The sequence below is a fragment of the Colius striatus genome, chromosome 7 (assembly GCF_028858725.1).
Source record: "Colius striatus isolate bColStr4 chromosome 7, bColStr4.1.hap1, whole genome shotgun sequence".
In the NCBI taxonomy this organism is placed as follows: Eukaryota; Metazoa; Chordata; class Aves; order Coliiformes; family Coliidae; genus Colius; species Colius striatus.
Window position 1 is genome coordinate 34,312,415 of NC_084765.1, and position 25,159 is coordinate 34,337,573.

General features: G+C 46.8%; 1 protein-coding gene across 1 annotated transcript in view; it reads right to left on the reverse strand.

Annotated features, from left to right (window-relative positions):
• Positions 1 to 25,159, reverse strand: part of SLCO3A1 (solute carrier organic anion transporter family member 3A1) — a 143,102-nt gene that overhangs the window by 3,901 nt on the left and 114,042 nt on the right. Inside the window, exons 4-9 of the mRNA XM_061999966.1 lie at positions 21,841 to 22,107; positions 12,822 to 12,986; positions 10,704 to 10,902; positions 9,460 to 9,598; positions 4,951 to 5,126; positions 1,881 to 1,945 (exon numbers count right to left, since the gene is read on the reverse strand). Of these exons, the coding sequence (XP_061855950.1) occupies positions 1,881 to 1,945; positions 4,951 to 5,126; positions 9,460 to 9,598; positions 10,704 to 10,902; positions 12,822 to 12,986; positions 21,841 to 22,107 (1,011 nt within the window). The remainder of the gene's footprint in view (positions 1 to 1,880; positions 1,946 to 4,950; positions 5,127 to 9,459; positions 9,599 to 10,703; positions 10,903 to 12,821; positions 12,987 to 21,840; positions 22,108 to 25,159) is intronic.

Here is a 25,159-nt window from a genome sequence, read left to right on the forward strand (position 1 = left end):
ACATAATACAGCCAGGAGGATACCGGGAGAATTCAGTCTTGCTTCGTGTTATTGCAGTGAATATTAAAGAGACTCAATCATGTTTTACTTCTTACTGCAAAGTGTTGCAAAAATTCCTGCTAAATATATATCACACAGCAGAATCTGTAGGGCTGTGTAAAAAAAAGCTGCTCCTGTCTTACTGAAATCTATTAGCCACGATTGCACCTCTGGGTCCCATACCTCCTATATTTAATACTCTCCTTTGGTTCAAGAAGCAGCTATTATCACTGTCTTCTTAAGTCAAAGCTTAAAGGTGAATTGAAAAGCTTTTAAAATAAATCAGTAAAGCTATTCTCAAACCTCAGGTTGTTAAGGGCAAAATTTGGATACCCTTCATACTGAGAAGTACCTTTCTCTTCATTTTCTACGGGTTCAGGCTACTTTGCTGATATGCTTCAAGATGTATTGTCTGTCTTCATGGGAATTCCTTAGTGACAGAGCAACACATAAAGATTCGAGTTTAAATTCTTACTATGGCTTCTTTATTAGAAGGAAAAGAAAATAACCTATTCAACTTAAGCACACATGTCTGAGCCTGGTTTTGGAGGAATTCAACATGCCGCTATCTCAGGAGGCTTTTGAAAGGAAAAGAGAAAAGAGAGAAAATCTCCCCCCTCCGGTACTTCTACCTTTGGAAACAACAGCCCACAGCCATCCTGGCACACTTGCCTGCTGACACTCTGCATTCAGCCAGCGAGAGCTGAACAGGACACTGCCTGAGAGCAGCCCCAGCAGCTACAGAAAATGCTGTCGTTGCAAGGTTTGAACCAGAGCTGACCCAAGTCAACCCAGAAGCTTCCCTCTGAGTTATCTGAGCTCTGGATAAGGTCATGTGATGGTGCTTTCTGTGTGACTGCAGTTCCTTCACCAAAAGCAAGGAAAATCTAATTGGCTTTATAGTAAACTGCTCTGGGACCACCACATCCAGCTAAAGGGGAACAAGGTGTTACAAAAAAAGGGGTCACTTTTTCAAAGCAACGCATGCTGTTGGATTTTTGGTCCTCTGCTTCCCAGTGAGATTGCATTTTACTCTCCATCTCATTCCCTGGAGACAGGGGTGGGGGGTTATGCAGGGAAGGTACTGCCCATGTCCTGCTAGAAAAAAGAAGTAAACTCCACCTCCACAACATGCAGAAGCTCTGTGCATGAGATGGATCAGGGAGGATTTTGCCCTGAATCATTGAGATTAATGAGCTGAAATATGGCAGCTTTAAAATAAGAGCCATCGCTTCAAAAGGGGAAAAACCTCTCCACCCAGAAACAAGAAGCAGGTGAATAACAGCCCACTATGTTCCTTTTAATTCATACAAGAGAAGCACATATCAGTCCAGAGGAACAGCTATATGCATTTTAATGGGATATTAACCCACGGGAGGATATAAGGACTCAGCCTGTCTCATTTCACTACTTCCCTTTCCGAGAGACCCAAAGGAAGGGACAAACACACCGTGTAACATGGGTCCTGTCCCTCAAAGGAGCACGAAAATACATATCCCTCTACTTCAGCAATATGCAATACAGCAGTAATTTTGCAAGCTGCTGACATGTTAATAACAGCTATAGAAGAGTAACTGGTTGTGTGGGACCACGGCAGAAATGGCCATTTCTCATGCAACACCGCATTTTCTTCCATTAGCACAACTCAAATGGCAGGAAAAGTGCCTTCAGGAGCTTTGATGTGATATCCTTCATAGAGAGGGCTCAGACCCCATCGTGTCAGACACCACTCACGGCAACCACAGCACTGCAAGGAGTACAAAACAACTTCTGCATGTTCAAAACACAGTTTTCCCTGACAAAGGAAAGGATGAGAGAGGACATGAAATGTTTGTACCTACCTAGCAAACGGAGAAGCAGGAAAAGCACCCCCAAAGCATAAGACTTGAGTTCGGGGCTCACGGTTCTGTAGGGAGGAGGGAGGGAGAGAGTGAAATCGATTCTTGTTGTTCTGCTTTGATTAACACACCCCGTGGCCATTCTGTGCTGTCAGCCAGGATGCCACCACCACCTCTTCAGAAAAGTCATTAACGGGGTTTTTCTTCTCCCTTTGCCTGAAATGCCTACAGCCCCAAAAGTAATTGCACTGGTGATAGGTTCAGGAATTTAGCTAAGTCATTAATAACAACAGCTAATCTTGTTGTTGGATGGGGCAAAATGACATTCCCATCTCGGTAAATCATCATTTGCAAGCTCCCCATCATGCTTTCAAGGCTTCAGATGTTGAGAACCTGTGCAAGAGAAAACTTTTTGTTCTGAGACTTCCCAGGCTACTGGGAACAAGAGAGAGAAGGGAGGATGATGGACCAAAAGGCTTTGTCGGCCTGTTAAATCAGGCCTCCCAGTGAGGATGTGCTCAAGAGGACTAGTTTTCACGAGCATGAGTTTAGCACGTGAGTTTTTCTTATGCTGGGAAGGCAATAGCTGTGCTGCCATTTGCTAGGAACACAACCCACTCCATGGCATTAGTGTTATCCTTCAAAAACCAGTTCATGGCTTTCTAATTCGCTTAGCTCAAGGATGCTGTGGGCTAAAGCCATCCTCCTGGGGTAGGCTCAGCAAACCCTTTGCAATTTCAGAAATCATGAGTTTGGTCTTAAGTCTTACAACAGCATTTTATTTCCCAGGGTATATAAAGGTTGGGAAAGCAGGCCAGTGCTCCCTATATGAATAGATTCATCACTCAGAGGAACTTTAAAGGCCTAAGCTGCCTCTTCATTCAGCTCCTTAGAGAGGTCTGCAGGCAGCACTGCCAGAGGCACCCGTGGTGACAGTGGTGGTCCTCTGTATCAACACATCAGAGGGGCATCAGACAACAGCAATAACACAGCAAGAAAGAGCAGCAGGTTTTAAATTGAGATGCCCATTCTGATCACCTGCCCTCCAGTTAACATGTACGATGATTCCTGCATGAAGCTTGTGACCTCTGCCTGAATTTCAGCAGTTTTCAGGCAGACCCTCAGGCTTGATATAAGGCCTTTATGCATCCACCCTTGGAAAAATGTTCTGGTGGTTAATGTGTTGGCTTAAATGGGATTCCCCAGTACCATGTGAAATGTTCACAGTGAGTCTTCAATCAGTGGTGCTGCCCATCAGTCCACCTTTCTGTACTTAAGACCAAAGTTAATGCCTATACCCACGGATCAGAGTGTAAGTTACCACCTGGAAACATTTTCTTTTCCCACAGACTCCAGCAGTGAACAAATTACTTGCCTAGGCATCTAATTTACAGACACAGAAGTTCATTTTTAAATAGACCACAAGAGCTGCTGATGCCATTTGTCACTGCTATGGACACTGGGGACACACTCATACGTCAGAGCTTGCTTTGAGCAGTCCAAGATGGCAGTTGCAAGACTGCATGAAGTGTCACATGGTGAGGAGATCTTCCCTCTACATTTTCGAAGCCATCAGTGATTCTGAGGGGAGTGGAGTTACTAATTTAGACATGTGAATATTTCCTACAGCTGTGAGCTGAATATTTTTCATATTCCCTTTGCTTTTCTTATCCCCTTGTATTCTTGCTGGCTGCCGACTGGCTTATCTCATTTGAAGTCGACACTGAGACGTCTCCACTCAGGATGCTACAGGTGCTGGCAGCTCCCTTGAACAAAGAACTCCTCAAACTACTTTTGCCACAATATTTATCCTGAGAAATTTCATTTCCCTTTAGCTACTGTAGATGCAAAGAGAGAAACGAAGTAGTAGGTGGAATATCTCATTTTGTATCCTGCAGGGAGATATGCCCTCACAGAGCTGTTCCGTCCAAGATCCACTCAAGAGTGTGTTTCTAATACAGATGTTATTGATTCAATTTTATTGGAATTTTCCAGGCAGCAGAATGGATCTGCTATTTATGCCTCTGGTTATTATTCTCAGCAAGTGACAGCTCGGACAGATAAGTAATTCTGGATAAACGTGGGCTTAGATATATACGAATACCATAAGGTGAAGTGTTCCACGTGTCTGGAAACACAAGGTCAGTTATTTGAATAACCTACTTTTGCCCACCTATTCGTATTGGTTCAATTCACAGGTGTCCTTCAGACTTTCAGGTTCCTTCTGTTCTTGGACCTTGTCCAGAGTGAGAGAAGTTAAACTCTAGCCAACGGGGTATTGACCAAAGCCAGCTTTTGCTGCAGCCCTCCATTTTCCTGTGGCTTATATGAATGATCTCCAGGGCATCTCTGCAGATATCTTAGGCCATTATGTGCTGAGAACATGGTGCTGCAATTCTGCCCCTTTCCCAGTGCAGCTGTAACATCCTTACTACCTGGACTGGAAGCTGAACATTCATTATTTCCCTTCCATGCTAATGGTTAAGAACAACCCTGCCACCTTTCCTTGCAGCATCCCTGCAGGGATCTTGGTTTGCAAACTCAGTCCCTCCTCACTCCTATTTTACCAAAGCTGCACTCAAGCAATGCTCATACTTTCTCCAGCAGGTCAGCACTGTAGACACTGAACTTGGTGAGGCCATGCCATGGACAAACCAGGTACTACCAAGCAAAATTGTGGCTTAGAGGGTAAAATATTTCATCAACACTTGGAACAACAGGGCTGAAACTCAGGCAGGACTACTTGAGCTTTCACATCCCCGACTCCCGCCAGCACACAAAGGCACTGATGTACAGGAAAGCCCGTGCCCATAGCTCATTTACTGAGGGGGTTCAAAATCTTATGAGAATACAGACAGCTCTTTCAAAGTGTCCCCACCAGGGAGTGCTTAGCCAAGGGAAGATTTCCTGACGGCTTGAGTTGAGGTTCAGTCCACGGCCCGGCGTCCCTCAGTGGAGCCCAAAAGGCAGAGGCCAGGAGCTGTGCTGGACCTGAAGCTCCCAGCAGCAGCCCAGGGTGCCCCCAGCCCTGCTCCCACCCCCACGAGCAGCCCCTCAAGCTCAGGGGTCCTACCTGATGAGGATGATGACGGACGGCGTCTGCGCCATGGCCCCGATCATGCTGCAGACACACATCACGCACAGGAATGTCAGGAAGGCCTCTTCGCAGCCGGGGCTGGGGCACTTGCCGGGAACGACGGTGGCGTTTTCGGCAGGGACCGAGGTGAGGCACGAACAACCACTGAGGTTCTGCAGAGAAGCACAGGGGTTCAGGGGAAGGCAGAGCTGCTGTCCTGCGCTCTCTAATGAGGGCTTGCCAACAGCAGCTCCGAAGCCTCTAATGGTCAATTAAGTAACTCCTAAGTGCTTATTTGAGGGGGGTTTGTACAGAACTTCAGAAGCGTGTCAGCTCTGATGCATGCTGCCAGCAAGGGAAAGCTGTCCCTTGGCTTGTTTCTTTTCTTCTGCTCCTTTCAAGTCTCTCCCATAAATGTCACTGCAACAAAATTATTACCACGTTATATCCCTTTGGAGGAGAATAAAGAAACGATCCGTGTCCCTGCGACAAGGAAGATCCCCAAATTATGGTTCTAATTACTTTCTTATTTACCTCCATCTTCTTGGCTGTTGCAATTAAACTCAAGTACATTAAAAGCAGGTGAACTGGCTGCGGGTTCGGCGCCTCCTTCCAGCACCTCGAATCCTGGGGAAGGAGTTACCCATGATGGGTGCTGCAGCTCAGCAGGAGCTGAACTATCACAGCTTGGCAGCACAGACACTGCTGGCTGGCCTCAAGTGCACTACAGGGCTAATAAATGACATGTGGTTCAGAGGGATTTGTGTTGAGCTAAAAGCTGAAGTCAGGCGAGATAAACTTTATCAATATGTGATCAGAAGGAGGACAAAGTGACTGCATTTTTCTTTGATCTCTCCAGCAAGTGCAGGATGTGAAAAGAAGCTTTGTTTGCCAGTCACAGATTTAGGGATTTCTCTTTTTTTTTTCCCCTTCCTTATTCTCCATCTCACCCTCCTGAATTTCTGAGTGGGGGATGTCAGTGCAATTAAGGCACACAATACTACTGAGAAATCCCCTAACGAATATAGAATGAAGCGATCATAAATGATTCATGGCTTGTCTTCATCAGCCTGCTGGGTTTGCAGGTCACATGTTTGTAAGAGGAGCAATGCCATAAAATAAAACATATGGAAAAACAGCTAAATCTCCTCCCCTTCCCCCTCTACCACGTTTAAGCAGAAATTCCTTCGCTTTTTCTGCTGGGGTCCCCTCAGGACCATACAAAAGCACACTTTCTGGTTCACTGCCTCCAAAGATAAGGATCCATGGGGATACTGCTCCAGCCTTTCTGACACCAATCTCTTTATTCTGTATAGGAGTCAAGTGATTTTCTTCCAAATAAGTGCACAGAGGGCAAGAGAGACCGCAGTGCAGAACTCCAGGAGAGCTGGAGTAGATATGCAGGTGCCTTTCTGGCTGGCAAGCAATAATTAACATAACAAATTCCTGTGCTGTGAGTTAGAAGCTGCCACCTGAAGGCTTGGAGATGGTGACAATTAGCACCACTGCAGTGGTTTTTTGCACAGAGACAACAGGAATTTGTAGCTCCTGGCTCTTACTGCAGCACATTGCCAGAGACTAGGCTGGACACAGCCCCATGGGTTCAAACCCTGTTTAAGTCCAGGGAAGTATACACCTGCATTGAAATGTACTGGGAGAACATTCCCATCACAGCAAACACGCAGACCTGGGTTCTCACTTCCTGTGGGCTCTCACCAATGGAGAGAAACAGCAATAGGGGGGCAGATTCTCCTCCCATTGGTGTGATTTTTTACAAGCCATGAGGGAGGTTCCCACTTCTACTGCCTGAAAATCTGCCCCTCAATCCACTTTTTGACGATTTTGCACCAAGGTTCTAGCCCAAAGCACTGGGAGTAGTTTGTACCAACCACATCTGCTTGCTTAGTGCTGCACCTTGTCCTTACCTGAGAGATCTTTGATCTTTTATTACTAACACACTAGACAACTCACAGACATCAAAGAAGGAAACATCAAAGATGGAGTTGTATCTTTGTCCTGTGGAGAGGCAACTTTTTCCTACCCACACCAAATTGCTACAGATTGTCATGCCTGCAACCCCACTGCACTCAGCCACACACTGTCACAGCCTTCCACTGCCCAGCACCTCGCACACTCACATTTCTGTGTGCACATGAAGCTGCACAGATGCAGAGTTTGCTCCTTTAATGGCATCCTGAGTTTGGGGTAATTATCTATGCTAATTACTCATGTTTTTAATTCCTCATTTTTGTTTTAAACCCTGGCTGTGACAGGGAAGGGACAGGCTGGTACCTCACTGCAAAGCCATGAGAGATGCCAGCATGGTAGTGCCAGGCTGAAATTCATCTGTTTCCAGCCAAAAGGGTGAGAGAAACAATGGCATCAAACAAACAAGATGCATGGTCAAAGGTTTCATCTGCAAGGGTCACTTCCAGGAATGGCCTGAAAGAGAAACTCCTGAGGGTGCCAGAGCTCTCTCTATCAGCACTGATACTTCTGCTGCTTTTTGGACTGGTGCACCTCTGCCACCAGCTCAGTGAGAGAGAAGAAATGAAAAGGAAGAACTACCTGAGCTACACGTTGCTTTTAGAAATGGTTCACAGAGGAAAAGGGGAGAGAGGCAGTCAGAAACATCCAGTGCTGTAAAGTTAAATAAAGCATTCAGAGAATTTTATGTCCCAGTAAAAAGCAACCCTTGGCTCATCACAAGCATATAACATTCACAAGACCCTCTAGACAGGTCATTACCTGGATTATGGGTTTAAAACCTGGTTTGGCAATTTGGCTTTGCCTCAGGGCTGTTGCATGGCCAAAATGGTCCATAATTCCTGATAATGCCCTTTCCAGAGGATGGTACTGCTTCCTTAATTTGTGCTCAAAACATTACTGCAAACAAAGCAATGAAAGGAACCCCAAGATGACGACAAAGAGGCAAAATAAGACAGAATGAGTAAGAGAGAGGGCGAGGGAGAGCAAGGTTTTTGCTCATAAGTTTGCTCTTGCAGAGCATGAGGTCAGGTGCAGCTGCAGACTGAAGGGGCAGAGCTGAATTTTCATTCTGTGCTCCTTCTAGATGAGCCAGAGCTTTGTCCTGAACTTTACAATGAGATTGCTCCCACACTCCAGCCACAGATTACACTGGCTGTTTTCTTGCTACGAGCTCAGTGAACTGCAAGACACTCTTTGTGTGCCTGTATAAGCTGGCTTCTTGTTAAAATGATCATGATGACTTGTCTCTTTTTAGAAGGAGAAGGAGGAAGAGGGAAGGAGGGGACACTTTTGCATGTGCCACACACTCATGGAGTCTCATGTGGGGTTGCTGAAAGCTTCTTGGAAGTGGAATATGTCAAAGGGATGCCTACAACTCTGAGGCTGGAGTGGAGACCAAGGATAGTTTAAGCAGGATGAGCTCCCGGGTCATCTGGGCTGTGAGGCTGCCAGCAGCCAGTGTGCAACTCCACTCACTGGCACCTGCAGACCTGCAGGTAGTTTGTCTCTTTAGGGCAGGAAGGGAGGTTTGATGTCTCCTCAAAAATGAAGGATGAAGCCATGAACGGTTAATTGCATGTAGTCAGCACTGATGTTCCTGCAGACACAAATGGTCACTGTGAGCAGGCTGACCTCCCAGGGGCTCCACACAGGCAGAGTGGCAGTGGCCACCATGCCTGGCACAGCCCCAGGCAGCGAGCAAGGGCTGCAGGAACCCCATCAGTTCCCACTCACAGGAGCAGCAGGCACTTATTTCCAGCATAACCCAGAAGACATTAGCATTTCAGCAGCAGGAAATGGAAAAGCAGGCTTTTAAGACATTGTTAAAAATTCTCCATATCTTTACACAGAGATGGTTTGGTCTTTAAGAGTTTGTGAAAAGAATGAACTCTTAGATATGGAGAGCTGAAAAATACAGAATGTCTTTGGATGGAGCCTCTGCTCCCTTGACAATTGTCCTTGCTGCTCAGAGCAAAACAGGGAAAGAGAGGCAAGAGGAGTGGAAGGAAAGCTTAAACAAGGGTAAATAAAACCAGGATCTGATCATATGTGCCTAGGAATCAGATTTGCTAAAGGGCAAGACGAAAAAGAATGAAAGCATTGGGCAGGGCAAGCATGGACAGGTGGAGAAGCAAGGAGATGAGGAGCTGCAGGAGGAAAGACAAGGTGGCCTGGGCTAGTGAGCTCTCGTAGAGGATCTGGGTTCTGCCAGTGCAGCTCTCCTCTCGTGTTCCTTGCTTCCACGCTGAGGAGAAAGACCAGAGGAGGAGGAGGAGGATGGGGAATGCCATCCTGCTCTGTGGATGACCCTGGTAGACTGCTGCTGGAATCAGCAGACATCTATACAAGACAGGGAAATCTGACAGTGGCTCAGGCCCACCTGAGGTAGGAGGTTAGCTTTTGGGGCTGTAACCACTGCTGGCTGAAAATGAGGCACTCTGCCAGATACACACTAACTTCACTCACACTCACAGAATCATTCCTACAGGTGAGAGCTTCTGAGGAAAGCCCACTCACCGTGCTGCTGCAGCCAGCAAAGCAGGCAGATAAGTATGTGACCCCATCTGCCCCACAGACTGGAGTGAAGGAATCAGTTTGGCATTCACAGTTGTTATTGCAGGGGGAATATGGGTCCAGAGATGAAGTTGGAGTTGAGCTGTAAGAGAAAAAGAAAGAGACATTAACAGCCAATGCAGTGATAATCAGCTTCTCCTAAAGTTGCCACGCAAAGGTGGGTTTGAAGGGAAGGAGTTAAAGGAAACAAATTACAGAAAGCAGTGGGCAGGCTATCTGGCTCCCAGCTTTAAGAAAACCAGGCTATAGCCTCTCCTTGGGGACAGAAATGCCATAGTCATTATCCCTCTGCACCAGGGAATCTAATATGAGGCTTGGACTGTCTTGTTATTCCAACAAAAACCCCCAAGGAAACTCAAAGAAATGCTGCAGAGATTGCTCTGCATTTTAGAACAGTAACTGTGAGGAGTTGAGAGCCTGAAGTTGTCATCTTCTAAGGAGTTGCCACTGCATACTGAGGATTGCCAGAAAAGAAAGTATAGGACAACCCTCTCCAAGTCCTGTGAAAGCCACAGGGCGCTGGGTCTCTCATTTCTCCCATTAAAACAGGCCTGGAGCCATGTGTACTCTCTCCTCACCATATCTGAATTTCCAGGCATCTAAAACCTGCTTCTACAAATTCTCCTCAGGCACTGAATTAAATGTACAAAGCAGTGCATGTCCCTCTCTGCCAGGGGAAATCAGACAGTGAGGTGGACCCAGTGCTATGCGGGTGGCCACAGCTGAACAATCAGGTCTGACACTTTCCAATTCATAGAATCACAGAATCATTTTGGTTTGAAAAGACCTTTAAGATCATTAAGTCCAACCTCTCACCTCACACTGCAAAGCCCATCATTAAACCATGGCCCTCAGCACCTCAGCTATGTGTCTTTTACATAACTCCAGGGATGGGGACTCCACCACCTCCCTGGGCAGCCTGTGCCAGTGTCTAACAACCCTCTCAGGGAAAAAGTTCTTCGCAATATCTAATCTAAACCTCCCCTGGAACAAATTGAGGCCATTTCCTCCTGTCCTATCACTCATTACTTGGGATAAAAATGTCCTGTATGACATTTCCTTCTGTATACCTGCTCTACATGGTGGTCTAAGGGCCAGTGCTGCCTGAGGGCTGCCTGTGGAGGACAGTAACATGGCTTTTACGTTGGTGCAGATGAGTGAGACCCTGAAACTCCCTTGGGACTTACTTGTTTCCATAGGGAACAGTAACTCCTGCCACAGGTCCTGTGTCACATCCCAGGAACAGGAAAGACACGTAGCAAGCTGTTGACACCAGGTTCACCAACATGGCCATTCTGATGGCTCCCAGAGCAGACAGGCTGAGCTTCTTCACCAAGAGGCCACCCAGGAATATGCCCAGGCACGCACATGGGATCGCTGTCATCCCTGCAATGAGGAAAAATCAGTTAGCAAGAAGTGTGAGAGAGGCTCAGTGAACCAGCTCTTTAATTTCCAGCAGGGAGATCTGTGTGTTGGCATGAAGAAACTCCGTAATGACCAGCTGCTGGAGTAGCATCAAGCTGTGATTGCCCAAAACAGATGCAAATGGGTATGCTGCCTTACACAGAGGAACTGGGATCTTCTTTCCATTCTTGTTCATAGTGGAGAGAGATGCCAAAATGGCTGTGACTGCCCCCCCAACCTAAGCAGCAGCATCTCTAATGCTTCCTGCAATAGCTGGCAGACAAATAAGTCAAGAATTTTCTGAGGCGTCTAGAGGCACTGGATGAACCCTGCTTCGTATGCTTCACAGCAGTCTCATCTTCAGAGTCTGGGCAATAGTCACATTTGAATATGTGAAGAATCTTCTGAAACTGTTAGATGTAAAATCACTGCCAGAAGTGACTCGCTTTCGGGGCGCAGAAAGGGCACTATCACACTAAGCTTACCTGGGTTCACTTTTATCCCTTTCCTGCTTGTTATACTTCAGACCTTACCTACCTGGGCTAAGCTTAGAAGTACATCCAAATCCTGGCATTTCTGGACATACATGCCACGTGGGAAATCTGGCAGCAGCTTTGTTTAAAGTTGTTGTGAGGACCACAGGTGTATCAAAGCCTCCCTCCCTGCTGCAAGGCCAGAAGCAGGCTGTGCTCTGGCTCACAAGGGATCGATCCCCTCTTTGCTGACGGTCTAGCTGTACTCACGTGCTGACTGGTCAGCACGTGTAGTGGGTTTTTAAAGGCCAAGCCTTTAATTTTTGGGAATGATGGAAGAGTCTTACATCTTTGAGACCTCCACTCCTCTGGCAAATCCTATTAAAACTCACCAGTGAGTTCCCCTGTTGTTTTTAAGGGGCAAGATTGACTGCAGAGGATTGCTTCTTTGGGAAAAAAAACAAGCCAAAATCGGAAGAGAACAATGAGTTCAACAGAAGAAGAAATCACTGTCAGCAGAGCAGCTTGCAAAATCCTGATTTTGATATTAAGATCCATCCATTTCACGATGTTGCAGTTTCTGACAGATCACTGTCAGCTGCCCATCTGGCAATCTGTGGGTGCAGATCATCCAAGATCAACTTGCAGATATCTTAATTGGGTGCTGCTGAGAGAATGAGTGTCAAAACCAAAGCACTAGGCCTGCTTGGGAATAAGCAGCAGGAGAAAATAAATGAAGAAAGATCCTGCCTGTGCATCAGTGTCCTGACAGGGAACAAATGAACGCTGAGAAGTATGTAACGGAAACTATGGCAGCATGGCATGGTCAGAGAGAGGGGCATTTGAAAGACAAACAAGCTGCACAAGCAAGGCACAAGCAAGGCTATTTGATCTGCTGATTGCAATTCCATAATTTCCAGTTCAAGGGGAAAGGAGAGACTGGCAAGAGAAACCAGGCTTCTAAATTCAAATGGAGATGGGCTGGAGATATCTTAAGATACTTGAACCATGAGACCACCAGCAGTTCAATGGGCAGCCCTCTTGCTTGATGAGCAACTGCAGCCTCGGGCAATCAAATGGCCCAGTCTGGTTGGGATTTCTGCTGTACTTCAGGGACATCACAAACGTTCCTACTCTGGCTGTAACACACCACTCTTCACACAATGGGCTCAGCTATAGGGGAATTGATGGCAGTGGGCTGCATAGAAGAGTGCAGTTGAGGAGAGAGGATATGAAGGTTTGCTCTGGGCTCTGCAGCTAATGCACAGCTGGAGCCAAACTTTCCGACTCAAGGACACATTTCTATGTGTTGAGTGAGTCACTTTTTAGGAAGCCTAACTAATGAGACTGGTTGAGGCTACCAGTCATGCTGGACACTTTGAGATGCCTTTGGATGTTGCAGACATGGTGGCCCCTGCAGTTACTCACCCAGGAGCTGGTTGGCAGATGAGGTGGTGAGGTTGAACTGTTGCTCCAGGTACTTCCCCAGGAAGGCAGCAAAGCCAGCCACCACTGCGATCTCCATGCAGGCTGCCAGGATGATACAGGTGAAGACAGGATTGGACAGCAAGTGCTTAGTTACTTTGGGGATCACTGGAAGAGATGAAAGAGGGAGAAGTGGTTTTGTTTAGACTCTGCTCGAGGTGCTGGAGGTGCCCTGCTGTTCTCCTGCAGGGCAAACTCCCTTCAAATCAGAAGTCGTTTTGTGTTTTGCACAGACAAGCTGCTTGAAATGTGGCAATATCAGAACAAAGTGAAACACCAGAACAGTGTCATCTAAGGATTCAGATAACAGAAGGGCACAGAAAGAAGTCACCTGTCATTGTGTCTCCATCTTACAGATTGAAGTTTTGAAGGATGTTTTTCAATATTGCTTTTGTTTTCCCCATAGGAAGGTCAATCAAAGCCTAATATTCTCTTTCTTCATCTCCTTTTCCTGCTTGCTCCCCATGAATAACAGTGAGCCAGCCAATGGATGTCATGAGTACCATACTGAGCACCACACCAATCCATGCAAGCTATCAGACACAAGCTAACCCAGCTCACATACAGCCTTTCCTTCTCCAGTTACCCTGATTTGCTTCATTTTGTAATTCCCATGTAACATTGGCTCACTTGCTGAGAGACACCTTCTTGCAGAACATCTGAGTGCAAGCTGAAATCCTCCTGCTTAGCCCAGGGCCATGGCCACCCATGGGTGTAAGGGACCCCACACCTGGGACAGGCACACTAGCCTGTGTGTTAGCACAAACCTGAGCTTCCCCAGCCAAGCAACGCCTTCCTCACACAGCCCACCAGCCTCAGTGGCTGCAAGGGTGGAAGAGGACACGCTGAGCTACTCATTGTGTAACACCTACTTCAGCTTCATGATCCCTCGCTCCTCCCACTCAAATCATTAGTGCCCAGAGTCCTCTTCTCCAAGCCTGTCTCTGTTTCTGATAAGCAAACAGGAGTTACCTTACAAAGGGAGATTTGGCTAATGAATCAGATAGCACATTTTCTACTCCAGCGAACATTTTAATTATTGCTGAGATAACACAGCTTGAAGAGGAGAGCATCCCAGTACAGAAGAGAGCCTTGCTTTGTCTCAATACCTGATGACTAATTTCTCCCTGAATTAAATGGGAAAATCATTAAGTTTGAAAATTACCTCGCTGAAATGTGCTGAAGCCTCAATGGACCCCTATTTGCATTTTGAAAATCCATCCCCCACATCCCCTACGGTGTACCAGGATCTGCCAGATGACAGGTTTCTCTGGTGTTGGCTTCTGTTTTCCCTTCAGGCTTTTTTTTTTTGTGGTGCAAAATCTAATTGCAAAGGCCTCAGCAAGTGCATGCACAGCTCTTTGTCAAAGCTCTGCTTGGGTTCCCTTGCTTCTGTTTTTTTTAAGGGGGGTAAAGGTTATAATTAGGTTTGAGGTAACCTTTTTGGAAGGGGCTACTCCACAGTTTCTGGTCTCTTTATGTCACAAATGGTTTTTCACACTGGATAAAATTCTTTCTTCCTGAGGATTTGCTGAACATAATGAAGATGCAGGAGGCATGGTATTTCTTAGTAAAAAAAGGGGAAAAAAAGAGAAAAAAATAATGAGAGGGAAGAACAGGAGTGGGGGGATTCAGATGTGGATAGATCTCAGAAGCCACCTGCTGCCTCCTCCAGTTCTTTGGTGGCCACCTACAGAATTTCTCCTCCTTGCCAGGAAAAGGAGGGAAATGCAAAGGTGGACTTGGCAGCACTGAGCTTGAAAAGCCATATTTAAGGTATTAATGCCTGTTGTGTTTCTGGAGCTCAGTTTGTTCCAGATTAATGGATTCCTCGAGATGTGGCTTTGTACCAATTCACATGCAAAGACACCGAGGCCTGCTTCTAACTTTATTCACCAAACAGTACCAGCGACAGCCTGCCTTTTGCAGGAGGGAGTTACAGATCATGGACATTTATTTCTGAAGCTGTCAAGGCTGGTACCCAACCATCACATATTACCAAGGCCAAAACCCATCCTTTGTCCTCAGGGATGGACAGCAACAATTTTGCAGAGCTACTGCAGCATCTCTCAAGAGAGGGATCTCTCTGGCATCACTTCTCCTCCCTGTGTGTCCAGGTGTGAGCTTGCTGGGACAGATCCTGTCCTCCACTGCATGTTTGACAGCTGTCTACTGCAGCAGGATTCTGTATCAGCTGGAGGGTGTCACACAAGAAACACGGTGCAAAGAGTGCAGAGGCAACACAGGCAATGCCTGGCAGCCTCCACCATCTCCTCAGCCACAGCCAGCTCCCTCCCTTTCATTTTCTAAGCAAAATGAAAGGAGGCTCTCCATAGAAATGAATTTCCTTTCATCTTGCTACTGCCACCCATTAAGATGAATCATTTGACACCTGCTGCTGCCTTATCTGTCTCAGTTCTTGGGGTGAAATACCTCTGGGAACAAGATTAAAAGTCAGCAGTGAGGTTTAAAAATCCCTCAATAGACTAGAGTGACGTGCTTTCAGCTGCCTGGCATATGGTGCTGGCTATGAAGGGGGAATGGGAAAGGTCTGATGAGGGACAGTAAAGCCCTGGAGAACACAACAGCAAAGCATGAAGTTGATCCCAGCAAAAGTTATGATAAATGTTACCCTGCACCTTGTTAGCCCAAAGGTTAGCTGAACACTTTGGAGCAGCACTTTGGAGCTATAAATCTGAGGTTGAAGCCCATTTGCCAAATAAGAAAAGGGTAAGGTCTTCTGGATTCAAAAGAGTTTCAAAAACCTACTTGGAGAAGCCATGTGCTCTGTTAGATGTGGCCAGAAAGACTCATCCTCTCACGCTCAGAAGGACCAGCTCATTTCATATCCTATCCCAATGTACCTCAGTATGCTACAGAAATGATCATAGAACCATAGAATGGTAGGGGTTGGAAGGGACCTTTAGAGATCGCCTAGTCCAAGCCCCCTGCAGAAGATGGTAGGTTGAGCAGAACAAGAAACCTCAGTCCCTTTTCAGATCACTGGCACAGGCTGCTCAGGGAGGGTGTGGAGTTTCCTTCCTTGGAGGACTTCAAGATCCACCTGGATGTGTTCCTGTGTGACCTGATCTAGGTGGACCTGCTTTGGCAGGGGAGTGGACTAGATGATCTCTAAAGGTCCCTTCCAACCCCTACCATTCTGTGAGTCTAAGATTTTCACTGCTGAAGTCCTTAAAACTCAACTCATCAGACCATCCATGTGCAGCATTGGCTATAAGACCACGCGTAGGTTGGAAGGGGCTCAGGAGGATGTCCCAATGCTCTCCAACACCCCTCCCAATCCCTTGACTTCCCACCTTCTAACACGCTAAGCAACACCCACACCAAGACGCCAAGCATCCTCCCTGTCTTCCTGCTGTGGGGCTGGTTGTGGGTGACAGGCCATGGGCTCGACAAGCAAACACACTTATGTGCACCAAGTAGCTTTGATTTGTCACTGAACATTGGGGAGTACCGGTGCTAATTGGCAACCTCATTACGTGAGGTTTAACTGCTCTCCAGAAACGACAAACTATAATCATCACGTTGGTGCTTGAAATGAATTGTTTGGAACATTACAATCACCAAGGCCCCTTTTTCCAGTTGCAGCACCCTACAGAGACATGTTTTCAATTTGCAGTAAAGACGAGGAACAAAGAAAGCAAAGTAATAAATTAGAGAGAGGTTTACAGCCTCATCCACCTAGGACAGTGCAGTGAGGGAAAGGCAAAATGTAGCACTGAGCCAAAATACTACTTTCTAATAGCAGCAAGAGTCAGATCCGAATAGAAAACAAAAGGCAAAATCTCCACCTGGCTTGAGAAGTAAGGGATGATGAAAATAATGCAGGCAGCAAGAAGAAAATGCCTCCTGGGAAGAGGCCACTCCTATAAAAGAGGCAAGAGGCACAGAAGATCTCTCAGCTGAGTTTAATATGCCAAAGTCCACGTGGCCCTGGAAAAATTAGTATCCCAAAGGATATGAAGGAAAAGGATGACACCTATGTCAAAAAGGCTTCTTGACAGATACAAGCTTGAAGGAACAGTAACATTCTCATGCATGGAAAGCAGGTCCTTATAGTCTATCATCTCACCTCCAGCAACCACCTTTGCTTGATTTCAGAAGGGGACCTAAACCTCTCTCACCCTCTTTGTGGAGGTCATGACAAGGCACAGTATCTCTTCAGAGATAGGCAGGGTCTGCCTGACCTCAGCTGCTGCTCCACCTCTATCCCAAGGTGTGCAGGCTGGAGGCTTTCCCGAATTAACTGAAGCTTCTGATAACAAAGATGCTGGCTTTGAAACAGCCAAGAAGAACCTGCCAACAAAGCCCACACTCTCATGCAATCCATACTACAGGAAACTCAGAGACTGACAAGACCTACATGAAGCCTTTTATGATCACCTGTCATCTGCTTACCTAAGATTTTAGATGCTGGTAGGGAGCCAAACCCCCAAATCCATAAAGGCATCAAGATCTTGGTAACCATTTAGATCTGGGCCAAAACCTCACCATTCTGGCTGTGAATGAAGGTACAAATGGAGGCCTCTCCAAAAGGTTGTCACTATCACACATTAGAGCCATGAGCTTAAAACTTCTCATGTTAGATATTAATCCTTCTCAATCCTATGATCTCCCACTGAATTCTACAGGCTCCCCATGGCCTGGGACCCCCCTGCACAGCTGGGAACTTCTGGCCTAGTGCTACATGTGTGCTCCCAGACAGCACTTTTGGGGAGAGAAATGCGGGATTCAGAGCAGCTCCCTGTCTAGGTATTCAGCAGATTGGTAAACAGAGCAGGAAGGAACTGAACAGAAGACAAGACAGCTGTCAGCTGTACAGCCCAGCTCTCCTATGCTGTTTGAAATGAAGCTGGACAGAAATCAAAATGTTTCCAAATCCAGGGAATTTGCAGTTTTGAAACTCATTTAATTCCACAGTGAGTTTTCTTTTAATTCCTCGTGAATGAGCTTCTCTCTCCAAACCTGAAGGATTCCGTATCAATTTCAATCCTTTTCAGGTTTTTAATCTCTCTCACTAGACAGACAGGCAGAATGTAATGAATTTCTAGTTGAAACCATTGCAAAACAAAACACATTTGGAGCAGAATGTTTCAGGGGTGTTGAAGATAAAGCCAAGGAAGCATTTTGAAACCAAATTTCATCAGAGCTGACCGCTCAGTTCAGTAGAAGTGACATCTCTGTATGAAGAAAACCCAATGATTTTAACACAATATTTCCAAGCACGTTCTGGAGCAGGTGGTGGGTTAGAGGCAGCGTGTTAACACTGAGTGAGAGGGCGGATGCTGGACAGACACGAGCAGAGGGCACAAGTGCCCTGACACAACCCAGCATCGTCTTCAGCCCTGAATAGTAGAGGTCCCCAAGGCAGACCAGAGGTAGGAAAGCAAAGCTGTGGCCCCCAGGACAGCAAGGAGTGCTGCAGCCCACGTCTGAAGTGCTTTCACAGAGCATAAGGAGAGCGCAGGGCTGGAACAATGCTGCCAGGCTGCCAGCAGAGAGCAAAGAGCAATGGAAGCATTTATCCATCCTCTCCCTGCTATTAATCCTTCACTTCCCTGTGCTCCCAAATGGATTTGCATTGCTTAACTGAAATACTAATCAGGTAAGGCAGTGCAGTGTTCACATGCCAGTTTAGCAACAGTAAGCACCTCCCAGGACTGTCCCAAAGCTTTGTTTCCTGAGCCCTCGTGCACCCCTGCAGAGCTGTCGTGGCAGCTGCCCACTGCCTCTGCCGCCTTTAATTGCCTCTTCACCTCGTGCTGTTCAAAGGCACAGTCTTCATTTCAAGTTGGAAGCTCCTCTTAAGGACGCCTCTTTTCCTGGCATGAAAATACTCCACAGGAAGAGGCACCGTGGCTTCCCAAAAGCTGGGCCCTCCCTCCAGTTTAGGCCTTGATAGAGATGTAAAGACTTTCCAACACTTTGAGCAAGTTTTTTTCGTACTAGTCCTAGCTCTTCTGCGTGCTAAGGCTAGAGAAAGTCAAGGAATTTCATCCAGCCCTGCATCTTCAGTCTGTCAGTATATCTTGCAGTGCCTCAAGCATCCTCCCACATGCCAGCCATGCCATGTCAGTAGCTGTCGGCCATGACCCAGCTGTGAGCACGTCTCCAGCTAAAACCACCGTGCTTCCTCTCCTGCCACTCCACTCAACTTGCAGCACTCTCTCCAATGCTTGAATAAAACAAAAGAGAGAACCAAACCCATTCAATAAGCAAAAAGAAGACTCAGTTCAGCCTCTGAGCATGCACCATTGATACACAGTGTGTTTTCGTGATCAGTTCAGAGGAACAACTCCCCACAGCATGCACAAGAGATGGACAATGCTGTGCTTCCACGTGGACATGCACTTCTGCCTGGCACACACTTGTCCATGATTGAGCTGCAGAGACAACAGTTGCTACAAAGGAGTCAGTGTTATGGCCACTCAAACCTCGATGGGTGTTTCCACCTGCAGCTCCATGCACAGGTACATCCTCTGCTGTTCAGCTTCTCAAACACATGCAAACCTCCCACTCCACGACAGAACAGAAGCCATGACTATGCACACGTGTATATCTCTTAAATCTCTGTATATAATTATCACTTCTTCCTTTTCTTGTCCTAGAAAAAAGGCTAAAACACTTCTAACCTTCCCCAAAGGAAAGGATACAAAGCAAAGGAAACTTTGTATAATCAGCAAACAACATTAAGGACACTAGGTGCTGTCACACAGGAATGCATATATATATTTCATCTGCTGACAAAATGATGTATACACACAGTAAGATTCAAGCCACCACCTTCAACAGTGCTGGTCAGGACTGAGGGAGGCAGGTTTGCCTTCCCTCACAGCACGTGCCTGAACATCTCCTCTGGGCCAGCACTCGAGCAAACACGACTCTTGACCACGTTCCAGCTGTGACAATAGTGGTGAGGGACTTGAAAGGAGATGTCAGCTCCCAACACCATGTTGTCTGTGACAGCCTCAAAGGCATAACTAAAAAGGTCATTCCTTGTCTTATTTGATGTGATGTAAATTGTATTTCAAAGTCCATCTACAAAGACACTTCTGGAACACTGACTGATTTGAAATGGGGTTACCTGTAATGAGAAGACTAACGTGGGAGACTGTGGTGCCTTCTGATGTAATCAATACTTTGAAGCTTATGAGTGTGCCAGTTTAAATTCTTTACTTGAGTGAGCAATAGATGCACCAGCAACCTCCCCATGGCCTTCTTGAGGGCAAGAAACTCGGCTTGCTCAGCACCATCCTTGGGCAAAAGTGCTGTCCCTCTGTGCAGCAGGGACATGTCAAACTCTTTCATTCCCCTGTATTATTCCTCTACACGATTCTTCTATATACCTCATATTCCTGTATTTTACCTGCAAAAATTTCCAGTGCCCATTCTAAAAAGCCAGGGGCCAAAAGCCACAGAGTTATCCACATGGATGTAGCATGGGACAAGTCCATTTCTCAAACCTGAGAAAATCCTTGCACCAAGGACGAAGAAATTAATTTTACTCACAACTTTTAAACAATTTGTCCCTTTACCTTTCTTTTGAATTTTCTCATCACGTCCAAGTTTCTTATCTTTGACCCTCCCTTAATGAACAACCACATCAACTACTCAAGGCACTTTATATTTAAGAAACCACTTTTTTTTTTCCCCACAAAGTCTCCTTTGCATTCCCTCCCACACCTCATTCAATTCCCAATTAAGGTAACTGCACAAGGAATAAGTGATTTTGTCCTCATTTATTAAAATGCATTAGGCAGTAATGAAACTTGCTCTGCCACAGTGACAGAGAGTGGGAAGCAACCACAACTGCTACGGAACCACCCTCTCAGAGGAAGGATTTTCCAGTGCAGCCTTCAGAAAAGATATCTGCCTACACAAAATGCTGGATCCTTAACTGACCTTAGTTAGAGCGAGGTCCATTTCCATAACTGCAGGACATGACATGGGGTTTTCCTCTCTGATTCGCTACCTTCTGCCCTGTCACTTTTCTGGTCTGGTAGCTACCTCTTCCCCATCCCAGTTTGAGAGCTGCTTTGGTGCCCAGTATCACTGCTTTGTATTGTTGATTGCACTAAAGCTGCAGTGCCGATGCCAGGAGCTCCACATTTCTTTTCACTGCCCTTACTGGCTTGCTCTCCATTTTGGGAGACAGAGAGCAAGCAGGACAGTAGACTGAAGTTCACAAATTGCTTTGGCAACTCTGTTCCCCTTCATTTTTTTATCACCTCTAAAGGACTATCCTGCATATCTGAAGCTTTGTAGTTTAAAAAAACCCAAACCTTTGAAGTGGAACAAAGCCTCTCTTTAAAATGAGGACAATGCCAGAGATAATGAGAAGCTAGGGACTGGAATACATCTGGATACATCTGGACAGACTGGACCATCTTCCTTTTAAGGACTGGAGCATCTTATGAGGAGAGGCTGCAGGAACTGGGGCTGTTTAGTCTAGAGAAAGGAGACTGAGGGGGGATCTCACTAATATTTATAAGTATATAAATGGTGGGTGTCAGGAGGTTGGGCCAGCACTTTTTTGTGTTGTAGCTAGCAACAGGACAAAGGGTAATGGGATAAAGCTGGAACACAGAAAGTTACATTTAAAGGTAAGAAAAAACTATTTCACTGTGAGGATGACAGAGCAGTGGCCCAGGCTGCCCAGGGAGGGTGTGGAGGCTCCTTCCTTGGAGGTCTTCAAGACCCACCTGGACATATTCCTATGCGACCTGATCTAGGTGAACCTGCTTCTGCAGGGGGGTTGGCCGAGATGATCTCTAAAGGCCCTTTCCAATGCCACCCATTCTATGATTCTATGATACTGAGCTTTTATGGGGGGTTTTAGGGGGATAGTAGGAGTAGACTGCTCAAAGTAGAGACCAATTATCAATCCGACCAGCTGTTAACCCGTTGCTGTCTCTCACTGCAAACGTGGCAAGCGTCTCACCTCGCAGCTGCTGGAAGCAGGTGGTGGTGGCGCTGTCCCCGTCCAGCGCGTGCCGCAGGACGCCGTTGCTGGGCTTGGCCCTCTCGTAGTCCCTCTCGGGAAGCATGGCCTGCTCGCTCTCCCCGGCCTGCTCCGCCCGCGGTGGCAGCGACTGCGGGAACCCGAACATGGGCAGCGACGAGAAGAACAGTAAGGCACCGCATAGCAGGAAACCTCCCCACCACGCACCGATCCACCGAGGGTCGTCCGGGGTGATGTCCAGCTTACCTGCCAGGGCACACACACACAAACACACACATCTGTCAGTGGGTTGGTTGTGTCCTGCGGGCTGGAAGAGGGTTGCTGGGGATTTTGTTGGCTGATGAAGGGCTCCCAGGTGCAAGGTGGGACCCACAGTGCATGTCATAGCCACACCCTGTGAGAAACTGGTGCCTTTGGGGACATGTGGCTGGAAAGCTGCCTGGTGGAAAAAGACCTGAAGGTGTTAACCAACAGCAGCTGAACATGAGCCAGCAGTGTGCCCAGGTGGCCAAGAAGGCCAATGGCATTCTGGTTTGTGTCAGAAATAGTGTGGCCAGCAGGACCAGGGCAGTGATTGTCACCCTGTGCTGGGCACTGGTGATGTCACACCTCAAATGTTGTGTTCAGTTTTGAGCCTCTCACTACAAGAAGGACATTGAGGTGCTGGAGATGGGCAACAGAGCCAGGGAAGGGTCTGGGGCACAAGTCTGATGAGAACCAGCTGAGGGAACTGGGGGTGTTTAGTCTGGAGAAGAGGAGGCTGAGGGGAGACATAAGCACTCTCTACAAAAAGAGTCGGTCTCTTTTCCCCAGTAATGAGTGACAGGACAAGAGGAAATGGCCTCAGGTTGTGCCAAGTGAGGCTTAGACTGGAGATTAGGAAGAACTTTTTCTGTGAGATGGTTGTCAGACACTGTCCCAGGCTGCCCAGGGAGGTGGTAGAGTCTCCATCCCTGGAGGTATTTAAAAGACACATAGCTGAGGTGCTGAGAACATGTGTTTGTGATGGGCTTTGCAGTGTGAGGGGAGAGGTTGGACTCAATGATCTTAAAGGTCTTTTCAAACCAAAATGATTCTATGATAATGATCTCCACATCCAAAAGATTCTTCAGACAAGCAACTTGTCACTTTGTCTATCTAGATGGTATACCCAGCTTCTGCAACACCCTGTAAGCAGAGCTATTCTCCAGTGTCTTTGCCTCTGACAGCTCTAGAAAGCTGCCATATACCAGTCAGTGTCCCCTGTGCTGGCAATGAGGTTTTGGACACCACTGTCCCCATGTATCAAATGTGCACACACAGCTGACATACCTTCTGGCAGAAAAGACCTGCATGGAGGTGAATCAGCACAGACAAGGACACTACACCTCCATCCCAGCTTACCCTTTTTTATCCAGGAGGTCAATGCTGTCCCTGCTTTGAATTCACAGCCATTTTCAGCATAGGAGAGATGGGTGTTTGGGCTTTAAGGGTACTTGTGACTGTGTGTAGGGTGAAACAGTCCTGAATATTGGAAAGGAAAGACACTCACTGGATCAAATGGAGTCAGAAAGGCAGAGAAATCACCAGAAACTAAAGAAAAGCAAAGTGAAAGGCAAGAACATGCTGTAGGCCATGACTCAGTAGAGATAACAGAAAAGACAACTCCGGAGTCAATTTGGAGGAGAAAAAAAAGCAGCAGAGGAGAAGAAGTTGTGTTCCAAACAGCCACCTCGCAGGGTGCTTAGTGCTGGAGCTGGCTCCCAGGGGTAGACCCAGGTCCCCAGGGCTGGAATAACAAGCTCCTCTGTTCACCACGTCTGTCTGCTTACCGCCACTCTGAAAAATCTGTCTCAAGTGAGGCAATCAAGTTGTCTCTCAGGCAGAGATGGAAGCAAACTCTTTTCTCCTTAGGGAAAAAAAACAACGTAGCTCTCAAATATATATATATATATAAAATCTGAAAAAGAGTGCTTTGGAGGAACTGGATTCTTCTGCTGTTATTTCCTTCTGCCTGAAGTGCCTTGTTTTCGTGTTCTTGGGAACACAGCCATGTGAAGAGCCATGTAAACCAAGGTCTTCTTCATATCCCCTTCCTAAAATAGGTCCTGAATAGAGGGCAGCAGAGCAGCATGCCCTGGCACCCCATACCTCCTGCCTGAAACAGGGACCAGGATAGAACCCTCTGGAGCTCGGTCTCCTCTGAGTTGCAAGGCAGAGCTAGATGCAACATGGAAACTCTTTCCTAGAAAAAAACCTCACAGAGGCTGTTTGTGCCCCAGCCTTTGCATGACAGTGATGGCCCATGGCCAAAGGCAGCTGGACATGCAGTTGGACAGCAGTATATCCTCCTTGTGACCTGCTGAGCCACAGCCCCTCCAGGCTTCTCAGTAATAGTGCTCCACTCTTGTCCTGCACAGCTCTGTATTTGTCTGGGGCTTTCTGAGCTGTAAATATGGAGCAATATCTTATGCTACAAATGGCCACATCAAAGTAACTTTTTAGCTAGGCCAGCATCGTGCCTGTGATGGTAACCAGCTGCAGATGCCCAGAAAGCCCACAAGAATAAAGCCAACATATACTTAACGTTATTCTTGTGATTTGTAGCTCAAGGGCTGTCTAAACTAGATCTGGTGTCACGTTCGTTATTTCTTCTAGAAACTCATCCAATTCTTTCTGAATCCATTTGTAGACTTCTAACCCCCTACAGTGAGGAGTTCCACAGCTTCACCTACATTCACATTTTGGAGAAAGTTAAATGTCAAATATGTAACAGGGTTCAAACAAGCTCCTCTGCCTATAGGAGCAGGTGAGTCTTTGGCACACCTTTGTTAAAGCCAAAGAATGAAATGGGGCCATGTAGTGTTTGCCCAAGCCACTGCTAAAAGTCTCAGCCATCAAAACCAAGACAGTTTTCCTGCTCATTTAATATAATTTAGATTTCTTCATCTACCTTCTGCATGCAAGAGCAAGAAAGGGCAGTAGCACTGTCCCAGATTTGCACTGCCCTCTTCTGAGTCCTGCAAGGTTAAACTCCATCCAAACACATCCTGTGAAGATGTATTTGCAACTTCATAGAACTAGAATACATTCTCAAAGGGGACAACACCCCCGCGGCAGGGAAAGAGCCTGTGGGACCAGATGAAGCCGAGAACTGTAGAAAAAGCATCTGAAACAACTGAGAGAAGAGACTGAAGCATCAGGTTGGCAGTCTACAGCTGAAGGGCTCGGGGAGCACAAGCAAACAGCCTATTACACATTGCCCTCTAATGGCAAAGAGCACAAAGTGCAGGTAGCAACGAGGTTTTTTCTTAACGAA